We start from the raw sequence: 17709 nt of genomic DNA, 5'->3' as shown, positions 1-17709 counted from the left end.
AGGCTGCCCAGTGCTGGCAGGCAAGGCTCAGCCCTGCTAGTCCTTTCAGCAAAAAGCACTAAAGCTTCTTAGGGCAAACAGATATATATGTGTTAGTGAGCATGTGAAGACCTAAAATAGGCTCCATGTTAATCTGGATGTTCGGCTGGCTGCCAGCGTGCAGCGTGCCAGAGAGCAGAAACCTGCTCAGCCCATTCTGCAGTGACTTAATCCCATTACCTAATCATGCACAGAGTTTCTGCCCAGCTGTGTTTTTCCATCACAGAGTCCAGAGCCCTGACGTGCCACACACAATTTAAACTCTCCTGCCATTCCTGCTCTCCCCTCCAAAAGGAAAGTTGACCCAAGGCACAAGGACCAAGCTCTGTGTGCAGAGCTGCCCCGTGGGGTTTTGCTCCTCTGTGGACTCAGGGGTGGTGTTTCAGGAGGGGTTGCTTTTGGAAACCTCTGCCGAGGCCCTCGAAGCTCCAGCAGGAACAACAAGCAGCCGTGTTGCTATGGTCAGGATGCTGCTGTTTGCCCGTGGGGAGTGGGAGGGCTGAGCTTGTTCTCCACCTCCTCTCCTGGGGATGCTCAGGGCTGTGAGGGAAGCTGGGACAGCAGCTCCTCCCTCCCTGCAGTGCCAGCTTTCCCGAGTGCACAGCGGCTGGGTCTTGCCCCCTCCAGGAGCAGAGCCAGGTCTGTTTGTCCCTGTCCCGTGGCCATGAGCTTTGTTTAATATTTGACATTCCTCGTTAGCAATGTTTTACTTTTGAAGGCTTCACGTTAATGTGAGCCAAACCATACCATGCACACCACTGGGCAATGGGGCAGTGTGTGTGACCTGTGTCCCTGGCATGGGGTCAGTCCCTCCTCACCCCCTGCTTTCCTGATTTCCTCTCTGCACCTCAACATTTTCCTTTGTTTTCTTCTATTTGTTTTTAAAGAACTTTACCACTTTGATTCCTGGAACAACAGTGGAGATTTTGCACAAAGATTCCAAGAATATCATTGAGCTGATCGTCAAAGCCTACAACGTAAGTGCATTTTAATACCACAGCTGCTGAAGTGAGAAGTGCCAAGAGCTTGGCCAGCTCAGCTCCCCGCAGTGAGGTCCACCCTGCTGGGTCACTTCCCTCCCCAGTCCTCTCCACACTGCTGGAGCTGGGATGTCCACCCTGGGGTGGGAAACAAGGTGTGTGAGGAGCAGAAGGAGAGTGGGGATACCCAAGAGAGCCTGTGTAACAGCAGAAATTTCACTTCATGTCTCTCATGTGCAGAGTTACCCAAAAATCACAGCCCCCATCTAAAACAGGTCTCTCAGAGCACCCTACCAGTAAGTAAAATAGATTATTTCTTTGTTATCTGATGTTCAGAAGCCTCCCAAGGATGGGACCTCATCCAGATAAGGTCACATCTTTGCATTGCTCTGCGTGCAGCCCAGGTTGGCCTTCAGCACCCTATGAGCATCACGAGGCTCCCAAAGGAGCCCATTGCCAGTGCAGCCTGCCCTGCCACAGTGAGGAGGACAGCAAGGGACCTGGAGTTGTACTGCTGACCTGATGTTGTCCATCTCCCTGGAGATCAGGGGAGCAGATCAATTAGAAGCAGCTAAATTGCATCTTCATTGGATAGTTTGTGTCAACACTTATGTCCACTTTCCTGTTGACTTCTCCCTGAATTCTTCTGGGTCAGATCTTCATGATCCTGCAAGGATATTGCTGGGTGTTGGGTATGGAGATCTGACCCTGTAGCAGGTCAGCCCACAGGTTGGGCTGTTCATGCATGGGACCTGTGGACACAGCTTGCAATGGCTTCAAGCTCTTCCTGGCACTATGCTTATTAGTGCAAGGAGTCAGGAAGGACTTCTTCAGAGCAGTTTACACATCCAGAGTCCATGTAGGATTGTGCTGTGCTTTGCATGACCTGTAAAGTTCTTCTTTCCTCCCCCCAGCTCCCAGCAGTTAAAGCAGCATTTGGTTATGCCCTTGGGAAGAATGCTTCCCAAAGCTTCACCCTCTGAGGAAGGCAGTGAATAGCTACGGCTGCTAATGAGGCCCAGGAGAAACTGCCTATCAAAAGCCCAGTTGTCCCAGTTTGTCCCTTTGAGGAAGGAGGATTTTGTGGCTGAGATGCTTGGCTGGGGAGAAAGAAATGAATGTTTACTCCACATTGACTTTGCATGTGGTCTCAGTGCCATCACATGGAAACCTCTCTTTGCCTTGGTTTTGCAGCTGTAAGATGCATCCATGCCTCCATTTCAGCACCTCTCAAACATCTGCAGATCAATACAAGCAGGTGAAAACCACTGGGAATCCTGTGGCTGCACCACCACTCCCTCCTTCTCTTTGCTTGTGATCTTTCCAGCAAGGCTGGCTGGAAACCACTTGGGTGCTCAGAGCAAGGTGCCCCGTGGAATGAGCTCTGGGATGACTGACTGCTGAGACTGGGGTTGGTTTCTTGCCTGCTCAGCTGGGTGGTGGCTGTGGGTTGGGACCTCCAGGAGTGCTGCTGGGAGCTGGCAGCTCCTGCTGTGCCACGGTCAGCCCGGGGCCACTGGAAACCTGGCACCCACCCAGCCCGTCTCCTCTCGGTGGCTTTGTTTCCTGAAATGACGGAGGAAATTCTCCCTGAGGGAGAAGGCTAAAATTCTGTTTCCCAAGAGGGAGTGAGCCTTTTTTTATTCCTTATGTAAAGGAAAGTCTGAGCTTGGAGAAATCCTTCACCTGCAACAGGGACTGTCCTCTCCTGTGGGGTGGCAGTGGCTGATGTTCTGGGCCTGGGCTCAGTCCCTCCCATTCAGTGTTTTGTTCATCTCTGGTCCTCTCCCATCTGCTTCCCTCTACTAATGCACACATAAGACTTCCTCAGGATCCCTTTTCCCCATCTCTTTATCTTCTATCTCCCTTCTGCCCAGACTGCTCTCCCTGATTCCACAAGGTGTAAAGCAAAAGAGACGAGGGACTGCTTTCTCCCTGCCCTTCCCCCAAATCTCAACATACCTGGGAGATGGAAAAGCTCATGGGAAGCTGTGCCCAGACACGGGGCTGGGTTTGGACTGAAGAGACCAAATGGGATGCTGGTTTAAGAATCACTCCTAAACCCAAATCCAGGCAGGTCTTGGGTGTTTTTCTTGTTGCAGCCACCAGCTGCCCCCCATGGTGGCTGTGGTGTTGTCAGAAGACACTGCTGTGTAACAGTGCAAAGGGGCTGACAATAATGACATTGATTTTAGGGTAACAGCATGACTGTATAGGGCTAATAAGAGAACCTGGCATCTCTGTAGGAGCATGGGAAGAACACATGCAAGGTCATACTGAGGCCTGGTCTGGTGTCCTGTTGTCTGCCATGCCCCAGATGAGATGCTCTGGGAAAGAAGGCAGGAGAGCATATCAGTGTGGCAGCTGATTTCTACAGGATGATTTGGGGCAGAGCAGTATCCTCAGATTTATTGTCACTCAGCGTTCAGCCCAGAGGCAGTGGATGCTCCGTATGGTCCCAGTTGCTACCCCATGAACACCCTCTCTGTTAAAGTAGAGAGATGGGAAATTATTCCTTTCTTTCCTCAAGGACTGTTTAGATTCCTCCAGCCAAAACTCATTTATTTCCTGTCTGTTTCTAAAAGTGTTGTCTCTTTGCTGGCATGTGAACCCTGCTTTTGTCATCACATGTACCGGCAAGAGGTCTGAATTAGCACTTTTCCTTAATCTGGCCTCTTTGGTGAGGGCTGGGGACAAGGGGAAGAGGGATGGAGCTGGAAGCTGGCTTTGGGTAATAAGCATATTTGTACAAAAAGCTCCATTTTGAAAACGTTGTCATTTTTGGACACCACTGTTAAAAAAATCAGTTCCAGCCATTGGAAGAATTAAACAAAACAATGTCATTCTGAATTAATATTTATAAACTTCATTTTGTTGTGACTTAAAACGTCTGTGTATGCAGCAGGGCAGAGAGATGAGAAGCAGAAGAAAGGGGGTAGAAGCACACCAAAACCTCACAGATGGAAAATGCTCTTCACTTTGAAAAGCTTTTCAAAGAAAGAGATTTTTCATTTATTTTTTCCCATGCTGCTGTTTCCAGCTGACACTTATGAAAGGGTGCCTTTTGGTCAGCTTTTTCTCCTATGAGGGAGAATACGTTTTTTTGACCGGCTGGGTGAAATGAAGAAAGCAGGACAGAGCTAGTGCAGTTTCACACCTTCTCTGTGCTCTGCAACAGACATTGTAGGACAGCTGCCAGTGGAGAATCAGGCTTTGCACTGTGCTCAGGAGCTGGTTTATGGGGAGGAGGAGGTGCATGTGTGAGGCAGGCACAAAGCTCTGACCTCCAACTCAGAGCTATTCCATTTGTGGTCGAGAGGGTTTTCTTCTTTTTCCTGTGCATCTTTAGGTTTTCAGTACTGGCTACAGTGTCCATCAAACCCATCCTAGAGGTCATAAGCACCTGCAGAGGTGGTAGGCAGCTCCCTGGGAATCTGGTTGTGTTCATCAGGAATCTTCTGAGCTAGTTAAGTCAAACTCAAATGTCAACGTGTGTGCAGGAGTGATTTTTTCATATAGGTGCAGAGATGTCCTACCCACCCTCTGGAAACACCAGGAGAAGAAACTAAAGTGGAAGAAACCCATCTGTCTTTGGGAGCTTGACAGTTTGCTTTCCCATTGTGTTTCCAGAGTATTCGGTCCAAGGTGGAGCTCACGGTCTGGGACAGCCCTGAGGACATTGGCTTGACCTTCACTGCCACGTGCCAGGATGGGTTGTCCTATCCTGGGCTCAGGAAGTGTGGTGACCTGAAAATTGGAGATACGGTGAGTCTGCCTTTCAATCTGTTCCCTGGAGAGGCTGTTTCACCCATTTTCCTCTGTTGATGAGTGGTCCTGGGCAATAAAATACAGTTTTGCTCATTTTGTTCTGCTTTCCTCATGCTGTGCCATGATGATACAGAAACCCCCAGAGAGTGGTTCTGCTAATAGTTCTGGGTGGTGTAGGTCAGTCCAAGGTGAGCTGTGAGCAAGGAGGGAATACAGGTGTCTTGTCTACAGTACTGAGCTAAAGGTCCTGATCAGACAGCAGGATGCAATAGTCAAAAATGGGCTTTTTTTCTATAATCACAGATATTCACATCACACTCTCACCTGTAAAGTCCCATGGGCAGCAACCCTCCTCTCCTGCGTTCAGTTCCTGGGGTTACTGGATGTCAGCACAGACTGAAATAAATGTTAACATGGCATAATCCATCCTGTGCTTTTTAAAAAGGCAATGAAGCTAGGCTTTGCTTGTTTGAGTATGGATGGAGAAAAATGGGTTGCTGGGCTGCAGGGCTAGGGCAGGAAGGCTCAGGCCAGTGGGGAACCTCCTCCATTTCTTCTGACTTTTGCTGTCTGAGGCCATGGGTGTGGATTTGTTAGCAGCCTGATTGCCTTATTTGAGGAGAGTGGCTCTGCAAACATACCAGAGCTCTAAGTGCTGTGGCATATAAAAATAGTTTGAAAGAGTCAACAGTAGCTGTAGTTTTACCCAGCCAAATAAGGATCATGTGAAGTGTTAAAAAGGGAGGTGGCCCTGGTTTTTTAACTGAATTTACTGGTCTTGGTAAAAACAATCCCTGTAGCTCCTTGTTGCTGTGGCAAAACCTGAACCCCCAAGGAAGCAGAGTCAATCTGGTGGTTGATCCTAGGCTCTCAGCTTTGGCAGGAGCAGGGGGATTGTTCTAGCTGCTGCAGCTTGTGCCATAAAGGATCTGGCAGTGAGTGCAGCAGGGAGCTGGCACTGGCACTGCTCCTGTTTTAGGGGCATCCTGAGTGTTGAGGTACCTGCACAGGCAGAGGTGCCACAGGATCATGGGGGTCATGTCCCTCCACCCCTCTTTTCAGCTGCTTTCTGCCCCTTCGCTTCCACGTGGGTCAAGATTTGACTCCTGCTAAGAAAGTTTCCCCAAAGAGGATAATGCTGGCACTGGACACTAATCTGGCAGGGTTTAGTCCTGGGGCTGTGGGTGTCAGCAGGTGAAAGGGAGCAGGATTACCCTGATCCCCTTAGCTTGCTTTCTGATCTCCTTCTCCTCTGTAATTTGAGCTTCTATCCTAATTGCTTCAGGCCTCAGGAATGGGAGGGTTCAAGGGAGGTTTCCTGGGGGTGCAGCTCTGCTGCCAGGGGTGGCTGCTGTGCCTTCATCTGCACATCACCCCTTGACATGTGGGACAGTGAAGGCAGTGAGAGCTTGAGGTGACCCTCAAATGTCCCCAGAGAGAAAGCATTCCTTCCTGAGGCCTAGGAAAGGGTCTCATTTCCTTGGAAAAAGGTTAATCCTCCTTGCTAACTGGCAGCTCTGGGCAGTGCTGGCCAGCCCTAACAAAGAGTAGGATTAAATCAGGGGCCAAGCAAGCAACCAAAGTATGGTCTTGGTTTTCTCAAGGAGAAAATCCCTGACACTGGATTGTAGCAACATAAAACGAGTAGGGGTGTGATGTATAACCATTTAATGATGTGTATAACCCTTCTGAAGCCAGGCTTGATAGAAGCATCCATTAAAAATGGCCTGTGAGCAGCATGCCAAAAGCCTGGGACTGTGGGGCTGATACACATTTCCACATGCAAATCAAGAGTCCCATAAAACCTTCTAAATCCCTGGTCTTGTAGGCACTTGTGCTACACTTGTTAGATCTTTGATAGTGCTTGTTTTGACGGAATTTTCTATTTTTAGTAGCATGAAAACTGGGCTACGCTAGAGTTTTGCCCTGTTTATTTTATGGGAACAGGCAAGTTCCTTCCCACTTCACAGAAATGGTCCCTGATGGGGAAAATTGCTGTGAATGGCTGACAATAGGGAATTTTAAAGTGCTAAGGGTGCCCATGGGACCGGCAGATGTTGGTGCATTAAGCTGGATTGCTGGATGCACAATTGTTTGGGGTTTTTTTGCACACCTGGGAATAAAGCTCTGATGCACTGAGCTGGGCCCCATTCCATGGAATTGCTCCACCAATTTTCCTTAGGATTTCCTCTTCTTTCCTGGAGAGCACCCTAGAGAGCCACTTCGGGCCGTGCCTGTTAGCTTACATCTCCACCTGCCCTCCAGGTGTCCTTCGAGGTGGCCGTGGAGGCGCGGAGCTGCCCCGCCGAGGACACGTCGCACACGTTCACCATCAAGCCGGCCGGCTTTCGGGACACTCTGGAGGTGACCGTCACCTACAGCTGCCTGTGCGGCTGCACCGGCCGCGCCGCGCCCGCCAGCGGCAAGTGCAGCGGCAACGGCACCTACACCTGCGGGCTCTGCGACTGCGACCCTGGCTACCTGGGGGCTCGCTGCGAGTGCGAGGAGGGGGCCAGCGGGGACCTGCACCACGCGCTGTGCCGGGAGGCCGAGGGCAAGCCGCTGTGCAGCGGCAGGGGAGAGTGCAGCTGCAACCAGTGCCTGTGCTACGAGAGCGAGTTCGGCAACATCTACGGCCCCTTCTGCGAGTGCGACGACTTCTCCTGCGCCAGGTACAAGGGAGTCCTCTGCTCAGGTAGGAGCCTCTCCTCCCTCATGCCCCCCATGTCATGGCAGTGGGGGAACTTCCTGAGATGGGGGAGGCTGCTGGGCTGTGTGTGCCTGTCCCGGCTGCCCAAATCTGCCCTGTTTCTGCAGGAGTCTGTGCTGCCTTTCTTTTCATTATGAAAAAAAGAAGGGAGAGGTTTAAGGGCACCCACAGTAAAGAGCAAAAATTGCTTTTTCCTCGTCAGAACTGGGTTTCCAGCACTGGAGTGAAAGGCTCTCTCCCTGCAGGTTTGTCTGCTGCCTGGGTCCCACGGAGATGAGCAGAGTCTTGGCTTTGGTGTTGTTATTTTGATGGAACTATGCACATCTCTTGCACACTGATGCATTTCCCATAGGAAAGAGTAAGCCAGTACAGGTTTGAATCCTCTGAGACTTCTTAGTGTTTTCATAGATTGGGTTTTTCCTACGTGTGCCATCCTTCCCTGCCTAGGCAGAAACAATCTTCTTTTAAAAATGAAGAATTTGGCGTAATCCTCTGGCACGTCACAGGTGAAAGGTTGTGTTTCAGGCTGTTACTTATTAGAGAAAAGCTGTATTAAAGATTCCTAAAGCTATTTTATGTATGGATTTTTCTTCCCACTGGGAAAACAGGTCATTCATTGGGAAAGTTGTAGCCAGTCAGCTTTGCTTAAACAAAGCTCGGAGAGTTATTTAGCTGTGTTTGCTAAAATGGTTTTAAAACCTCATCAGTCCAAGGTCAAATAATTTACCTTGAACATAATTGCCTGGATTAGCCCTCGGACATAATTCCCTCAGTTGGATCAGGTCAAAGGGTTAGTCTTTAAAATTTGCTTGCTTTCAAGCAAGTAAAATATTTCCGTAGCTGAAAACCTTGGACAAAAATTCCAAACAAGTGTAGGCTTGGAAAAAATAGTTACTTTTTATGTTTTCTCCAGGGAAGTGATGTTTTTTTCCCGCTGCTGTTTATCTTGCCCTGCATGTTTTGGAGCTGAGCAGTAAGCTTTGGTTGCAAGTTTCGGGCTGTTTGAGGCAATTGTTAGGTGGATAGAGGATGTTTGTGTTAATTTTCCTGTAGCCTGCCTAGTGGTTTTGTCACTGCTGAAGATGAGGCAGGCAGTCCTCTGGGTTTGGAATTGCCCTGGAGCTCCCTGCTGCAGGGCAGTGGGAAAGGCAGTTCCACCCTGACAGTGACTGCCCAGATTAAGAAGTCTGTGAGGCTCTCCCTGCTCGTGCAGGAGTGGGAAGAGGGATGAATAAGCAGAAAAAAGATGTTTGAAAGTAGATGTGGAAAAAAATAAACTCAGCTGTGAAGTAATTAGGAGCAATTCTGCCTGGGGGTTCTCCAGAGGACCACATTGCTTTGATAGCATCCCACCCAAAAGCAATGTATTTAACAGCAAGCAGGGCAGCAGTGCTATAAAGAGAGGTTGGAGGTTACTGGTGTAGAAATTGCTGCGAGAGAAGGACACTCCTCTGCTTAAATTTCCTTTTCAGCAGGAGGGCCAGAGCTCTGCTGCTCCACAGGAAAGCAAGTTATGTATCTTCTGCTGCACCTGCTTGCTTCTGTCCCTGTGGAGGGCGTCTGGTGCTGGGAAGAGCAGCGTAACTGGTTTGGGATTTGCCAAAGTTTTTAAAAGTTCTTTTTATAGCTATGAAAGAAAACAAAGGGTAGGCTGAGGCCAAGCAGGCTCTTTGCTCGAGGGACGGGATGGAGTCTGGCATAGTTGTGTGGGGTGGTTCTCCCTATGCCTCCTGGTTTGTTGGCTGGTTTTTTTCTTATTTTCTTTTTTCTTAAATTCTAGCAGTTATGATGCTACATTTGAGTTGTAGCAGGCACTGTGCCAGTGGCATAACATTTTGAGGTGGTTTTGTCAGGCCAAGAGGCTTGGGATTTATCAGCCCACCACAAGTTTCTGAGCTTGCATGGCAGGGCTGTGCCCAAAGCTGCCCCTAACAATCAGCCCTCTGCTACACAAACATCCCTGGGGGCTCTCTCTCCCCTGCAAATGGGGCCTTCTTAAAAAAGACCAGGTGTTCAGCTCAGCCTAAACATCTGTTCACCAGCACGTGTAGACTTGGCAGCCAGAAGAGTTTGGGTGATGCCTTGGGAGCAGGCTGACTCCCAGGGCAGGTTCATTCCCAGGGCAGTTGTTGTGGTGGCTGGTTGCTGTTTTTGTTCCTGCTAGGGAGTGAAATGACACCCTGCCCTCACTCTGTCTTTTCTGGGCACAATGTCTGTCCCTGAAAGGCTCTGACATCCCTGTGCCCATCACTCTCACAGGCTGAATCCCACTGCAGGGGGAGACCAAAAGGTTTTAGCTAATGCACAAGGAAAAAAAAAGCAGCGTGTAGGGATCTCCCATTTTGCTGCAGATTATTGTCTCTGTGCTTGCTTGGGAGTTTCTTGGCTTGTATCCATGAGGGGAACTCATCACTGCTGTCAAGGGTTTTATTTATACTCTTTGAATCCTCTGATTGCATAGAAGGCAGTTAATGCCTTTCAGGGCATTTCTGATGCCTGACTGTATTTTGAGCAGGGCTTTCACCCCAGTGGAGCCCAGCCTCAGGTTTGGCACACAGGCTGTGGTGTGCCCATCAAATGCATTTACACCTGCTCCAGCTGTTGAACAAGAGGATACCCTGAACATCTGGGTGCCCATCCTGGACAGAGCTGGTGAGAAAACAGCCAGTCCAACCTGAGCTGAGGTTTGGGGGAGCACCGGGAGGAAAGCACAGGTTTCTGAGCTGAGAAGGAAAAATCCACTCAGGCAAGCTGCCCTGCACCTATGTGGCTGTGATTTATGGCATGCCTCAGCTCAGAGGCCCCATGAGCCCACTGCCAACCAGCTTGGGCATTTCTTCCTTTTATGATCTGTAGCAAAATTGTCCCCATCACTGCCATGGCACAGGGATGGGTGGCATGTTATGCTCAGACATCCTGCATTCCCAGAAAAGCCACAGTGGGTTTGAAATACTCTAACTTGTTTCTTGCCTCTTGGTATTTGGTCCTTGGGCCAGGAAAAGCCATTTTCATTCCTGGGTCCATTTGTAAATATTGGCACCTCATTTTGTCAGCATTTGAGGGGAGAGATGCCTGCAGACAGTGCTGCCTATGGCTCCAGTCCTTTTGCAGTCCTCACCATGAACTGGAGAAGCAGATTTTGGGTGGGAGATAACCTAAAGAAGCAGCAAGAATTTAATTCCTCTTAGGTTTAAAGTGCCTGTAAGTTTTGACATGCCTCCTGCATCTGTGAGGCAGGTGGGAAATGGAGTAATTTATAACATGGAGTGAATGTTGATTCAAGTTGCATCCAGCTCGTAGTCAATGTCACTTAGTCACTAGTAAGTGGCATTTGTTCTGCTGCTCTCCAAGTCCAGTTGCCAGCTCCAGAGTAGCTGCTTCAAACCATTAATCCAGCTTCTGGAAGGGCCATAGGGAATGGCTTGCACAAGTGTTCTGTGCTGCCAAAAGAAATGCAGCTGGGTTATCTGCAGCACTGCTCTCTGACAAAGCAGGCAGTTGCTTTCCAAACCCTCAAATGCTTTACTCCTTGTTTTTCTTCGGATGGAGAGGTTGTCTTTTTGCATTGAGATCTTGGGCACATCACTCTGTCCCCTCTACTCTGAAATGGGGGTGGCTGTGGGAGAGGGGCTGAAAGCCCTCCTGCCTGCAGCTGGGCTGGGGAAGGGGCAGCTGGCTGCACAACCCACAGCCAGCTTTTGAACTGCTTGGCTGCCTGCCAGGCGGTTTGACAAAGGGGGAAACATCTCTGCCCTAATTGCATTCCTGAAGGTCCCATAAAACTAGGTGGCAGGAGAGAGGAGAGGCCCCAGTAAGGGCATCACACATTTGCCTCTAATGAAGAGAGACTGGCTTGTTGGAGGCCAAGCTTCATTAGCTTCAGTTGCTTCAGACCTATTTTTTCTTGGATTGGGGGACACAGAGTGATATGGTGTTATATGGGCCTCTAAAGAAATTTCCCCTTAGCCACCAGCACTGTTCCCCAGCTCCCTGTGTAGGTGTGTGTCATTTGTGTGCTCTTCAGCCCAGGACTCTGGTTGTACATAGGCACATCACTAATTAGAGATGAGCACTTGTCATACTGCAGCCATTCCTCCCCCTAAAACACAAAAGATCTCATCCCAAAAATCCATATTGCCTGAGCAGCATGGCAGCTACTGGTGGTGGTGCAGCTTTGGGGGATCAGATCTTTTGTGGTTTCTCTTCTTCATTTTTTTTTTTAGAATTAGACAGTAAATCTGATTTATAAACACTTTTGCGTCTGTAAACAGTAAATTAAGCCCTTCAGTGTCTCTCTAGCTTGTAAGCAGCTGTGAGCATTCTGAACTGGTTAAGGTGACTAAAAGGGCTGGCTAAAGCACAGCACAGTGGTGATGCCTCACAGCACAGGAGCTGGTCTGGCCTCCCTTGCCACACAGGGCTTCCAGTGACACGGAAAACTCAGGTCAGCAATAAAGCATCAGTGTCAAATCTGCAAGTATGTGCAAGTACCAGAATCACTTCTAAGATGGGATGTGGGAAGAGACAGCTCATTGAAAATCCAGGGTTTATTTTGCAGAGAACGGCCAAGCTGATGTGCAATGCGACTCCAGCTGCCCTGCAGGAACCGCTTCAAAAACTGCTGAGCTCATACAAGTCCTCAGTATTTACTTCTGAATGCTTCCTCTCTTGGTTTTAGTAAATGGGGAAGCTCAGGGAGGTTGTAGCCTCTTCTAAGGCCCAAGGAGATAAGGTTATTTTTTGGGGTTTTTTTGTTTGTTTTGTTTTAACACGGCCTCAAGTTAGAAATCTCACTCGTGCTTTTTCAATTTGTTTTTGCTGTTCCCTGTCTGTAACACTTTTAACAGTGCTGTGTTTGGGGGGAGCCAGTGGGATGATGGCTCAGTGCCAGTTCCCCAGTTTCTAGCCCTGCATTAGAGCCACACGCTTTGAGAGTAGCATTTGGGTTTGATTCCCCTGCTGGTGTCTCCACCCTGGGGTTTTAGATGGGCTTTGTTATTGTAAAAATCACTGTGCCCATGGACACATCTTCTGAAAATAGACTTTCTTCCATATTTACTTTTGTAGTTACTATTCACCTACCCAGTGGTGAATCAAACTATGGTTCTGGATGATAATAATAACTACCTCTTGGATGGAGGATGGTGGAGTGCATCTGAACTCTGAAATGTGAGAATAAAGGTGATCCACATCTTCCAGACACACACCAGCCTTTTTTTTTTGGTCTTAATTCTCTTCATTCTTAATGCCTAAACTTTTACCAGAAGCTGCTGTTAAAAAAGAAATGGGTAGTATTGGATTTATTAACCTCTGAGGTGCAGGTAATGGTTGAGTGTGGTTTGGGGAGGAAGAAGAGCTTTTTTTGCACCCATTGTCTGTGGCTGTGCTGTGGGCAGGGTGGCTTTTAACAAATGCACCCCCTGCCAGAAGGGAAGAGGGTGGCCTGTGGCAGAAGGAAGAGAGGGAACAGAGCCTAAACCACATCTGCAGTGTTTCCTTTTAACTCACGTCAAGTCTGGTTATCTGTAGGTTTTTCCGAGTAGTGCCTAGTGAAAGAGGACCTGAAGAGCTGAGACAAAAGGACCATATAGATATGGAAGATAAAAATAATCCTTTGGCTGTTGCTAAGTGCTAGTGCAGCTGTGAGCCAGGCAGCTGCAGGGAGATGCAGCTCTGTCTCTGGAGCAGCTGCCCTGCAGGTCAATCCCTCCCTGCCTCCCATGTGGGAGGAGGATGAGGAGCACGCATCTGCCAGCATATTTGAGGCTTATTTTAGTGCCAGAGGAGGCAGTGTCAGCTCGGGTCACTGTGCTGTAACCTCACAGTACCAGTTGCTTTGTGAGCAGTCCCAGTCCTGAGCAGCAGGCTGGGGGCTCAGGGGTCAGTGGCTGCAGGTGCTGTCAGGCTGCAGGGCAGGGGAGGGTGGTTGGGGTGAGCAGAACTAAGTCCTCTGACACAAAACCCTATATCAAACACCCTGTATATAGATGTTTGATCTTTCTCCTTGTTGCATTTGCACTTGGCCTTCGCTTTTATCACCTGCAGGAGCTGCTCAGCCAAAGGTCTTGTCCTGAGGTGTCTGCATGCCAGAGAATAAATGGGTAAAACAAAATAATCCTTCTGAATAAGAAGGCAAAATAAACTGACTTGCTGTGTCCTGTAGCAGTGAGGAACTGAGGCCAGAGCACCTGTGCCTGGTGTCACTGCTGGGTGGGCATCCCTCCTCCACCTGTGAAACAGTTTGGCTCCAGTAAGAACAGACTACAGACATTTGACAAATGTTTGTAAGAAACAAATCAAATGGGGCACCTCTGCTGTTTTCTTCTGGGGTTAAGCAGCAAAGCTTGCCATATTCTGCTTACTCTCATCACATGGGTTGGTGTAAAGAAATGGATGCTTTATTTCAGCTTCATTTACTCCCATCCAGTGGGGTCACCCTAAAAAAAAAATGTAAGGTCCAGGTGTGCTGGAGCAGGCAGGGCTGAGGACTGTGGTGGGCAAGAGCAGTCAGCTGAATTCACCTTTATGCAGCTTGGACTGATGCCGCTCTTGCTCTGCTTACAAGCTCCCTGCAGATACTGTTTGGCTGTGTGTCCAATGTCATTTGGCTGCATGACATCTAACTCCCAAATCAGGAAAACCACCTTTTTTTTCTTTGTTTTTTAAAACGTGTGTTTCTTTAAACCAGACCTTTTCTGATGCCAGCTGTTGAAGTGTTGGTATTCCTGCATTCTTGCTTGCCCTCCTGCAGAGCATGGGGCTGCCGTGCTGTTGCAACATTTTGGAGCAGCAGAATGTGATTGCTCAAGCAGTGATTTAGAATACATTTCCACAGGTGAGGAAGGAACTGTGGAGGCACCTGCTGCTGCTGACACATGAGGGCTGCTGGCTTTTAGGCCTTGTTCTCAAGACAAGAGCTGGTGTCTGAGCCCTGGGGTCATCCCAGGCTGCTTCCTGTGGTGCCTTGGGTCTGGCTATACTTTGCAAGACGCAGTGAGCTCTGAGAGCAACACTTGAAACCTCTCAGCCTTTAGTGTGGAGTGTCATTGAGAAAGTCTGCTCTTCACACAGCGTGAAGAGGAGCACAAACTACAGAGACATGTCTGGGACACACTTATCCACTGTGGGCAGCCTGCAGTGCCCTGTGCTGGCATCAAACACTGCGCCAGGGTGGCACCTTCTGTGATGAGGAGCAGGGACATCCAGCCCAGATAATTTGGAAGGCTGGAGAGAGATTCCACCTTTGAGTTGTGTGAGTGGCTGGCTGGCAGTAGCATTCCTCTGTAGCAGTGTTTGATTTTCCCTTGTAGGCGAAGGGTTCCTGAGCATCGCCAGGATCCAATTCAGCAGGGTGTCCCACGGCGTTCTGGGTGTGCTCATCTCCAGGAGCTGTGGCTCACAGTCCCAGTGCACAGTCCTAGTCCCATGGCTGAGACCATGTGGGAGGTGTTTGCATTCCATATTTCATCTTCATGAAGTCTGGCATACACATCCTCAGAGGCCTTTTGGAGGAGCATGGGGCTGACTCAGTGCATGTGTTTACTCATATCCAGTCCTTGGGAGGCTCCTGAAACCACTTCCTTCCAGGGCATCATTTGCATCCTTCCCCAATCGTTCTCTTCTTCTTCTTCCTCTTCAAATTTATTTTTTCCTCTTTAACCTGGTTTCTCTTCTCAATTTACTACTGAGTCATGTGCCACTGTCTTCTAAGAGCATGTGCCTCCCCATCCTGCTCTGTGCCCATTCAGAAGGCTGAAGATCCCAGAGTTCAAAGGGCCTCTGGAGTGGGACAAACAGCACGGGGTGACCCCTGTCTGCTGGCTGTGACCTGTGAAAGCATGGCCAGTGCTTGTAGCTGCAATGTAAAAATGCCTGGTCCCCCTCTAATTGCACTGCTAACGACTCCTGTGCTGAGCCTCAGGTCAGAGGTGGCTGCAGGTCAGTGCAAGTGAATGGCCCTCAGCTAGAATGCTCTGTGCTCTATGGATATGCTCCTCTAGATTTCTTTCACAGCAGTTATATGCAATATTTTGTATTATACCACCAGGCATTAGCATTCCGTTGTTGCCTGTTAAATATTACTGAATATTGAGGAGTTGGACTCTGTGGTCCTTATGGGTCCCTTCCAACTCGAGGTATTTTGTGATCTCTGCATGGATTTCTTACAGGAACACAAATGATGATTCCATTTGTGTTTGTGCTCAGTGCTGTGTTTATTCCTCATGTTCGTTGGTGTTCCTGGCAGCAGCCATACCCTGCCTGCCCCACCTTGCTCACACCGAGGGTTTGTGTTGGCTTTTCACTGAAACACCAACAGAGTTGGACATTCTCTCCCCAGTGTATTGAGTATTGCTCTCCCAGAGTCTCTATTCCTGGCACGAAAGGGCAAAGCTGCCCTTTCTTACCCCTCCTTTCTCCCTGCCCAGGCTCTCATTGCTGTGCAAGCCCTGCAGCTCTCCCCAGATCTGGCAGCAGCTCCTTGAGGAGCAAACCACACAGAGTGCTGCTGTTCCTGCCTCTTTTCAGTGCGGTTTCTCCTTGTCCCTGAGCGGACCTTAGCAAGTGTTAATGCATGCTAATGAGGCATTAAATGCCCGGGCAGAATTAAAGAATACAGAAGTGACGTCTTTGACATCTTTATGGAGCCAGAGCTCTTAAAGTGGCACAGTGTGTGGGTTGTGAGTGGAGGTGTCATCTGAAGGTTCATGCATGTATCCAAACCCCTGTCCCGTGCAGCTGCTCCCTCCCAGGGCCCGGAGCCCCATAGAAAGCTCAAAAAAACCCCATTTCAGAAAATAAAGCTCGTGGCCTACTCACTCCCCAAAGAGAGAAGAGGGTCTTAGAACAAGCTCATTTTAAACGCTCTACTGGTCAACATCTTGCTGAGTTTGGTGTCCGAATTTGATCTGTCTGGTGATACTTATTGGCAGAAATGCACATTTGGAAATGAATGTTGTGTTTGAGGTTTAAAGGCAGATGAAAGCCTCAGACCAGCAGATGAGTGAAATTCTGGGTCTCTGCATTTCATGTTGACATACACTGACAATCTGTGAATTTTTCTCAGTTTGGTTTAAAAAATTGAGCCTAAATAATTGATCTGAAAGGGAAGTGCAGCACAGTCTGTGTGTTCATTCTTTCTCCTTTTTGTTTTTTTGGTCTTATTTTGAGTGATATTCTGACTTTTTCCAGGTACATTGTGAAGGGAGAAATCTATTCCAAAACCATGGACCTTTGGTGAACTTGCACCAAATTACATGTTTGCATCCAAACACAGAACTGGGCAAGGCTCCCATGGCACTGCACTTTGCAGAGGCAGAATCTCTCTCTACTCCAGAGCCCACTCCTCTCAACAAGGTCCTGCTGAATAGATATTCAACCCACTTGGGCTTCAGCACAATGGAAATTAAACTGCTTTTTATTTGAGGGATGGACCTGAACCCTAGAATTTGGCCCTGGAGTTTAGGGATTTGGGATCATGCAGCTTTGTTTTTGGAGCCAAGTTTTATTTTAAGAACCTATCTGGAGTTTTTTTGGGTGGCAGGAGCTGGTAGGAGTCTGCTGAGGTATCAGAGTGGGAGGATGAAGCCTTGTCCTTCCTGGAGGCACCGTGTGTTGGTGGAAGGGCTGAAGCACTGTAGCACTGAAGCTTTTCTCAAGCCCTTTCTATGCCTTTCAGCAACTGCATGGTTGCCATATGTCCCCTTCTAAATCTTCTAGAGCCCTCACTGTGACTAAAGCTGGAGGTCAAGTGCAGAGTTGTATAAGCAGATTTGGGCAGAGAGGGGTCTGGATGTGTGTGAGTGGGGGAGAAGCTCCTGGCTCTGGACCCATGGGTGTTGGTGGTATCTGGGCAGGGTTGGGGAACCAAATGGAAAATATTTTTCTGGTCAAAGAGTTTTGTTTGTTGGGCTTTTTAGGGGAGAAAGGAAACAAATAGAGAGATCTACATTCAGGGAGGTTAAATCTGTGAGGGGCTGGAGAGAACTGCTGTGGTGAAGAGCTGGAGGTTGATAGGAAAGTACAGTGGCCCTTTTGGAGTTAGAGATTTGGAGGGAGACACAGTAGGGGCAAAAACCCCACAGGATCCACACACACTTCCCTGCTGATGTGGCTTAAGGAATAATATGAATTGTTAGCAGCTCCTGCAGTGCTTTTCAGTTCAGATACTTAAGGGTGACAAAGCCAGGGGTGAGCATGTGCCCAGAGTGGTGG

General features: G+C 48.8%; 1 protein-coding gene across 1 annotated transcript in view; it reads left to right on the top strand.

The window, feature by feature from the left end:
• ITGB5 (integrin subunit beta 5) overlaps window positions 1–17709 on the top strand; it is a 57886-nt gene that overhangs the window by 27536 nt on the left and 12641 nt on the right. Inside the window, exons 8-10 of the mRNA XM_085066984.1 lie at window positions 927–1016; window positions 4650–4784; window positions 7053–7482. Of these exons, the coding sequence (XP_084923110.1) occupies window positions 927–1016; window positions 4650–4784; window positions 7053–7482 (655 nt within the window). The remainder of the gene's footprint in view (window positions 1–926; window positions 1017–4649; window positions 4785–7052; window positions 7483–17709) is intronic.

The sequence above is a fragment of the Lichenostomus cassidix genome, chromosome 7 (assembly GCF_008360975.1).
Source record: "Lichenostomus cassidix isolate B80296 chromosome 7, HeHo_3.0, whole genome shotgun sequence".
Lineage (NCBI taxonomy): Eukaryota > Metazoa > Chordata > Aves > Passeriformes > Meliphagidae > Lichenostomus > Lichenostomus cassidix.
Note: the sequence above shows the minus strand (reverse complement) of the source record. Positions and strands in the feature narration are given on the sequence as shown.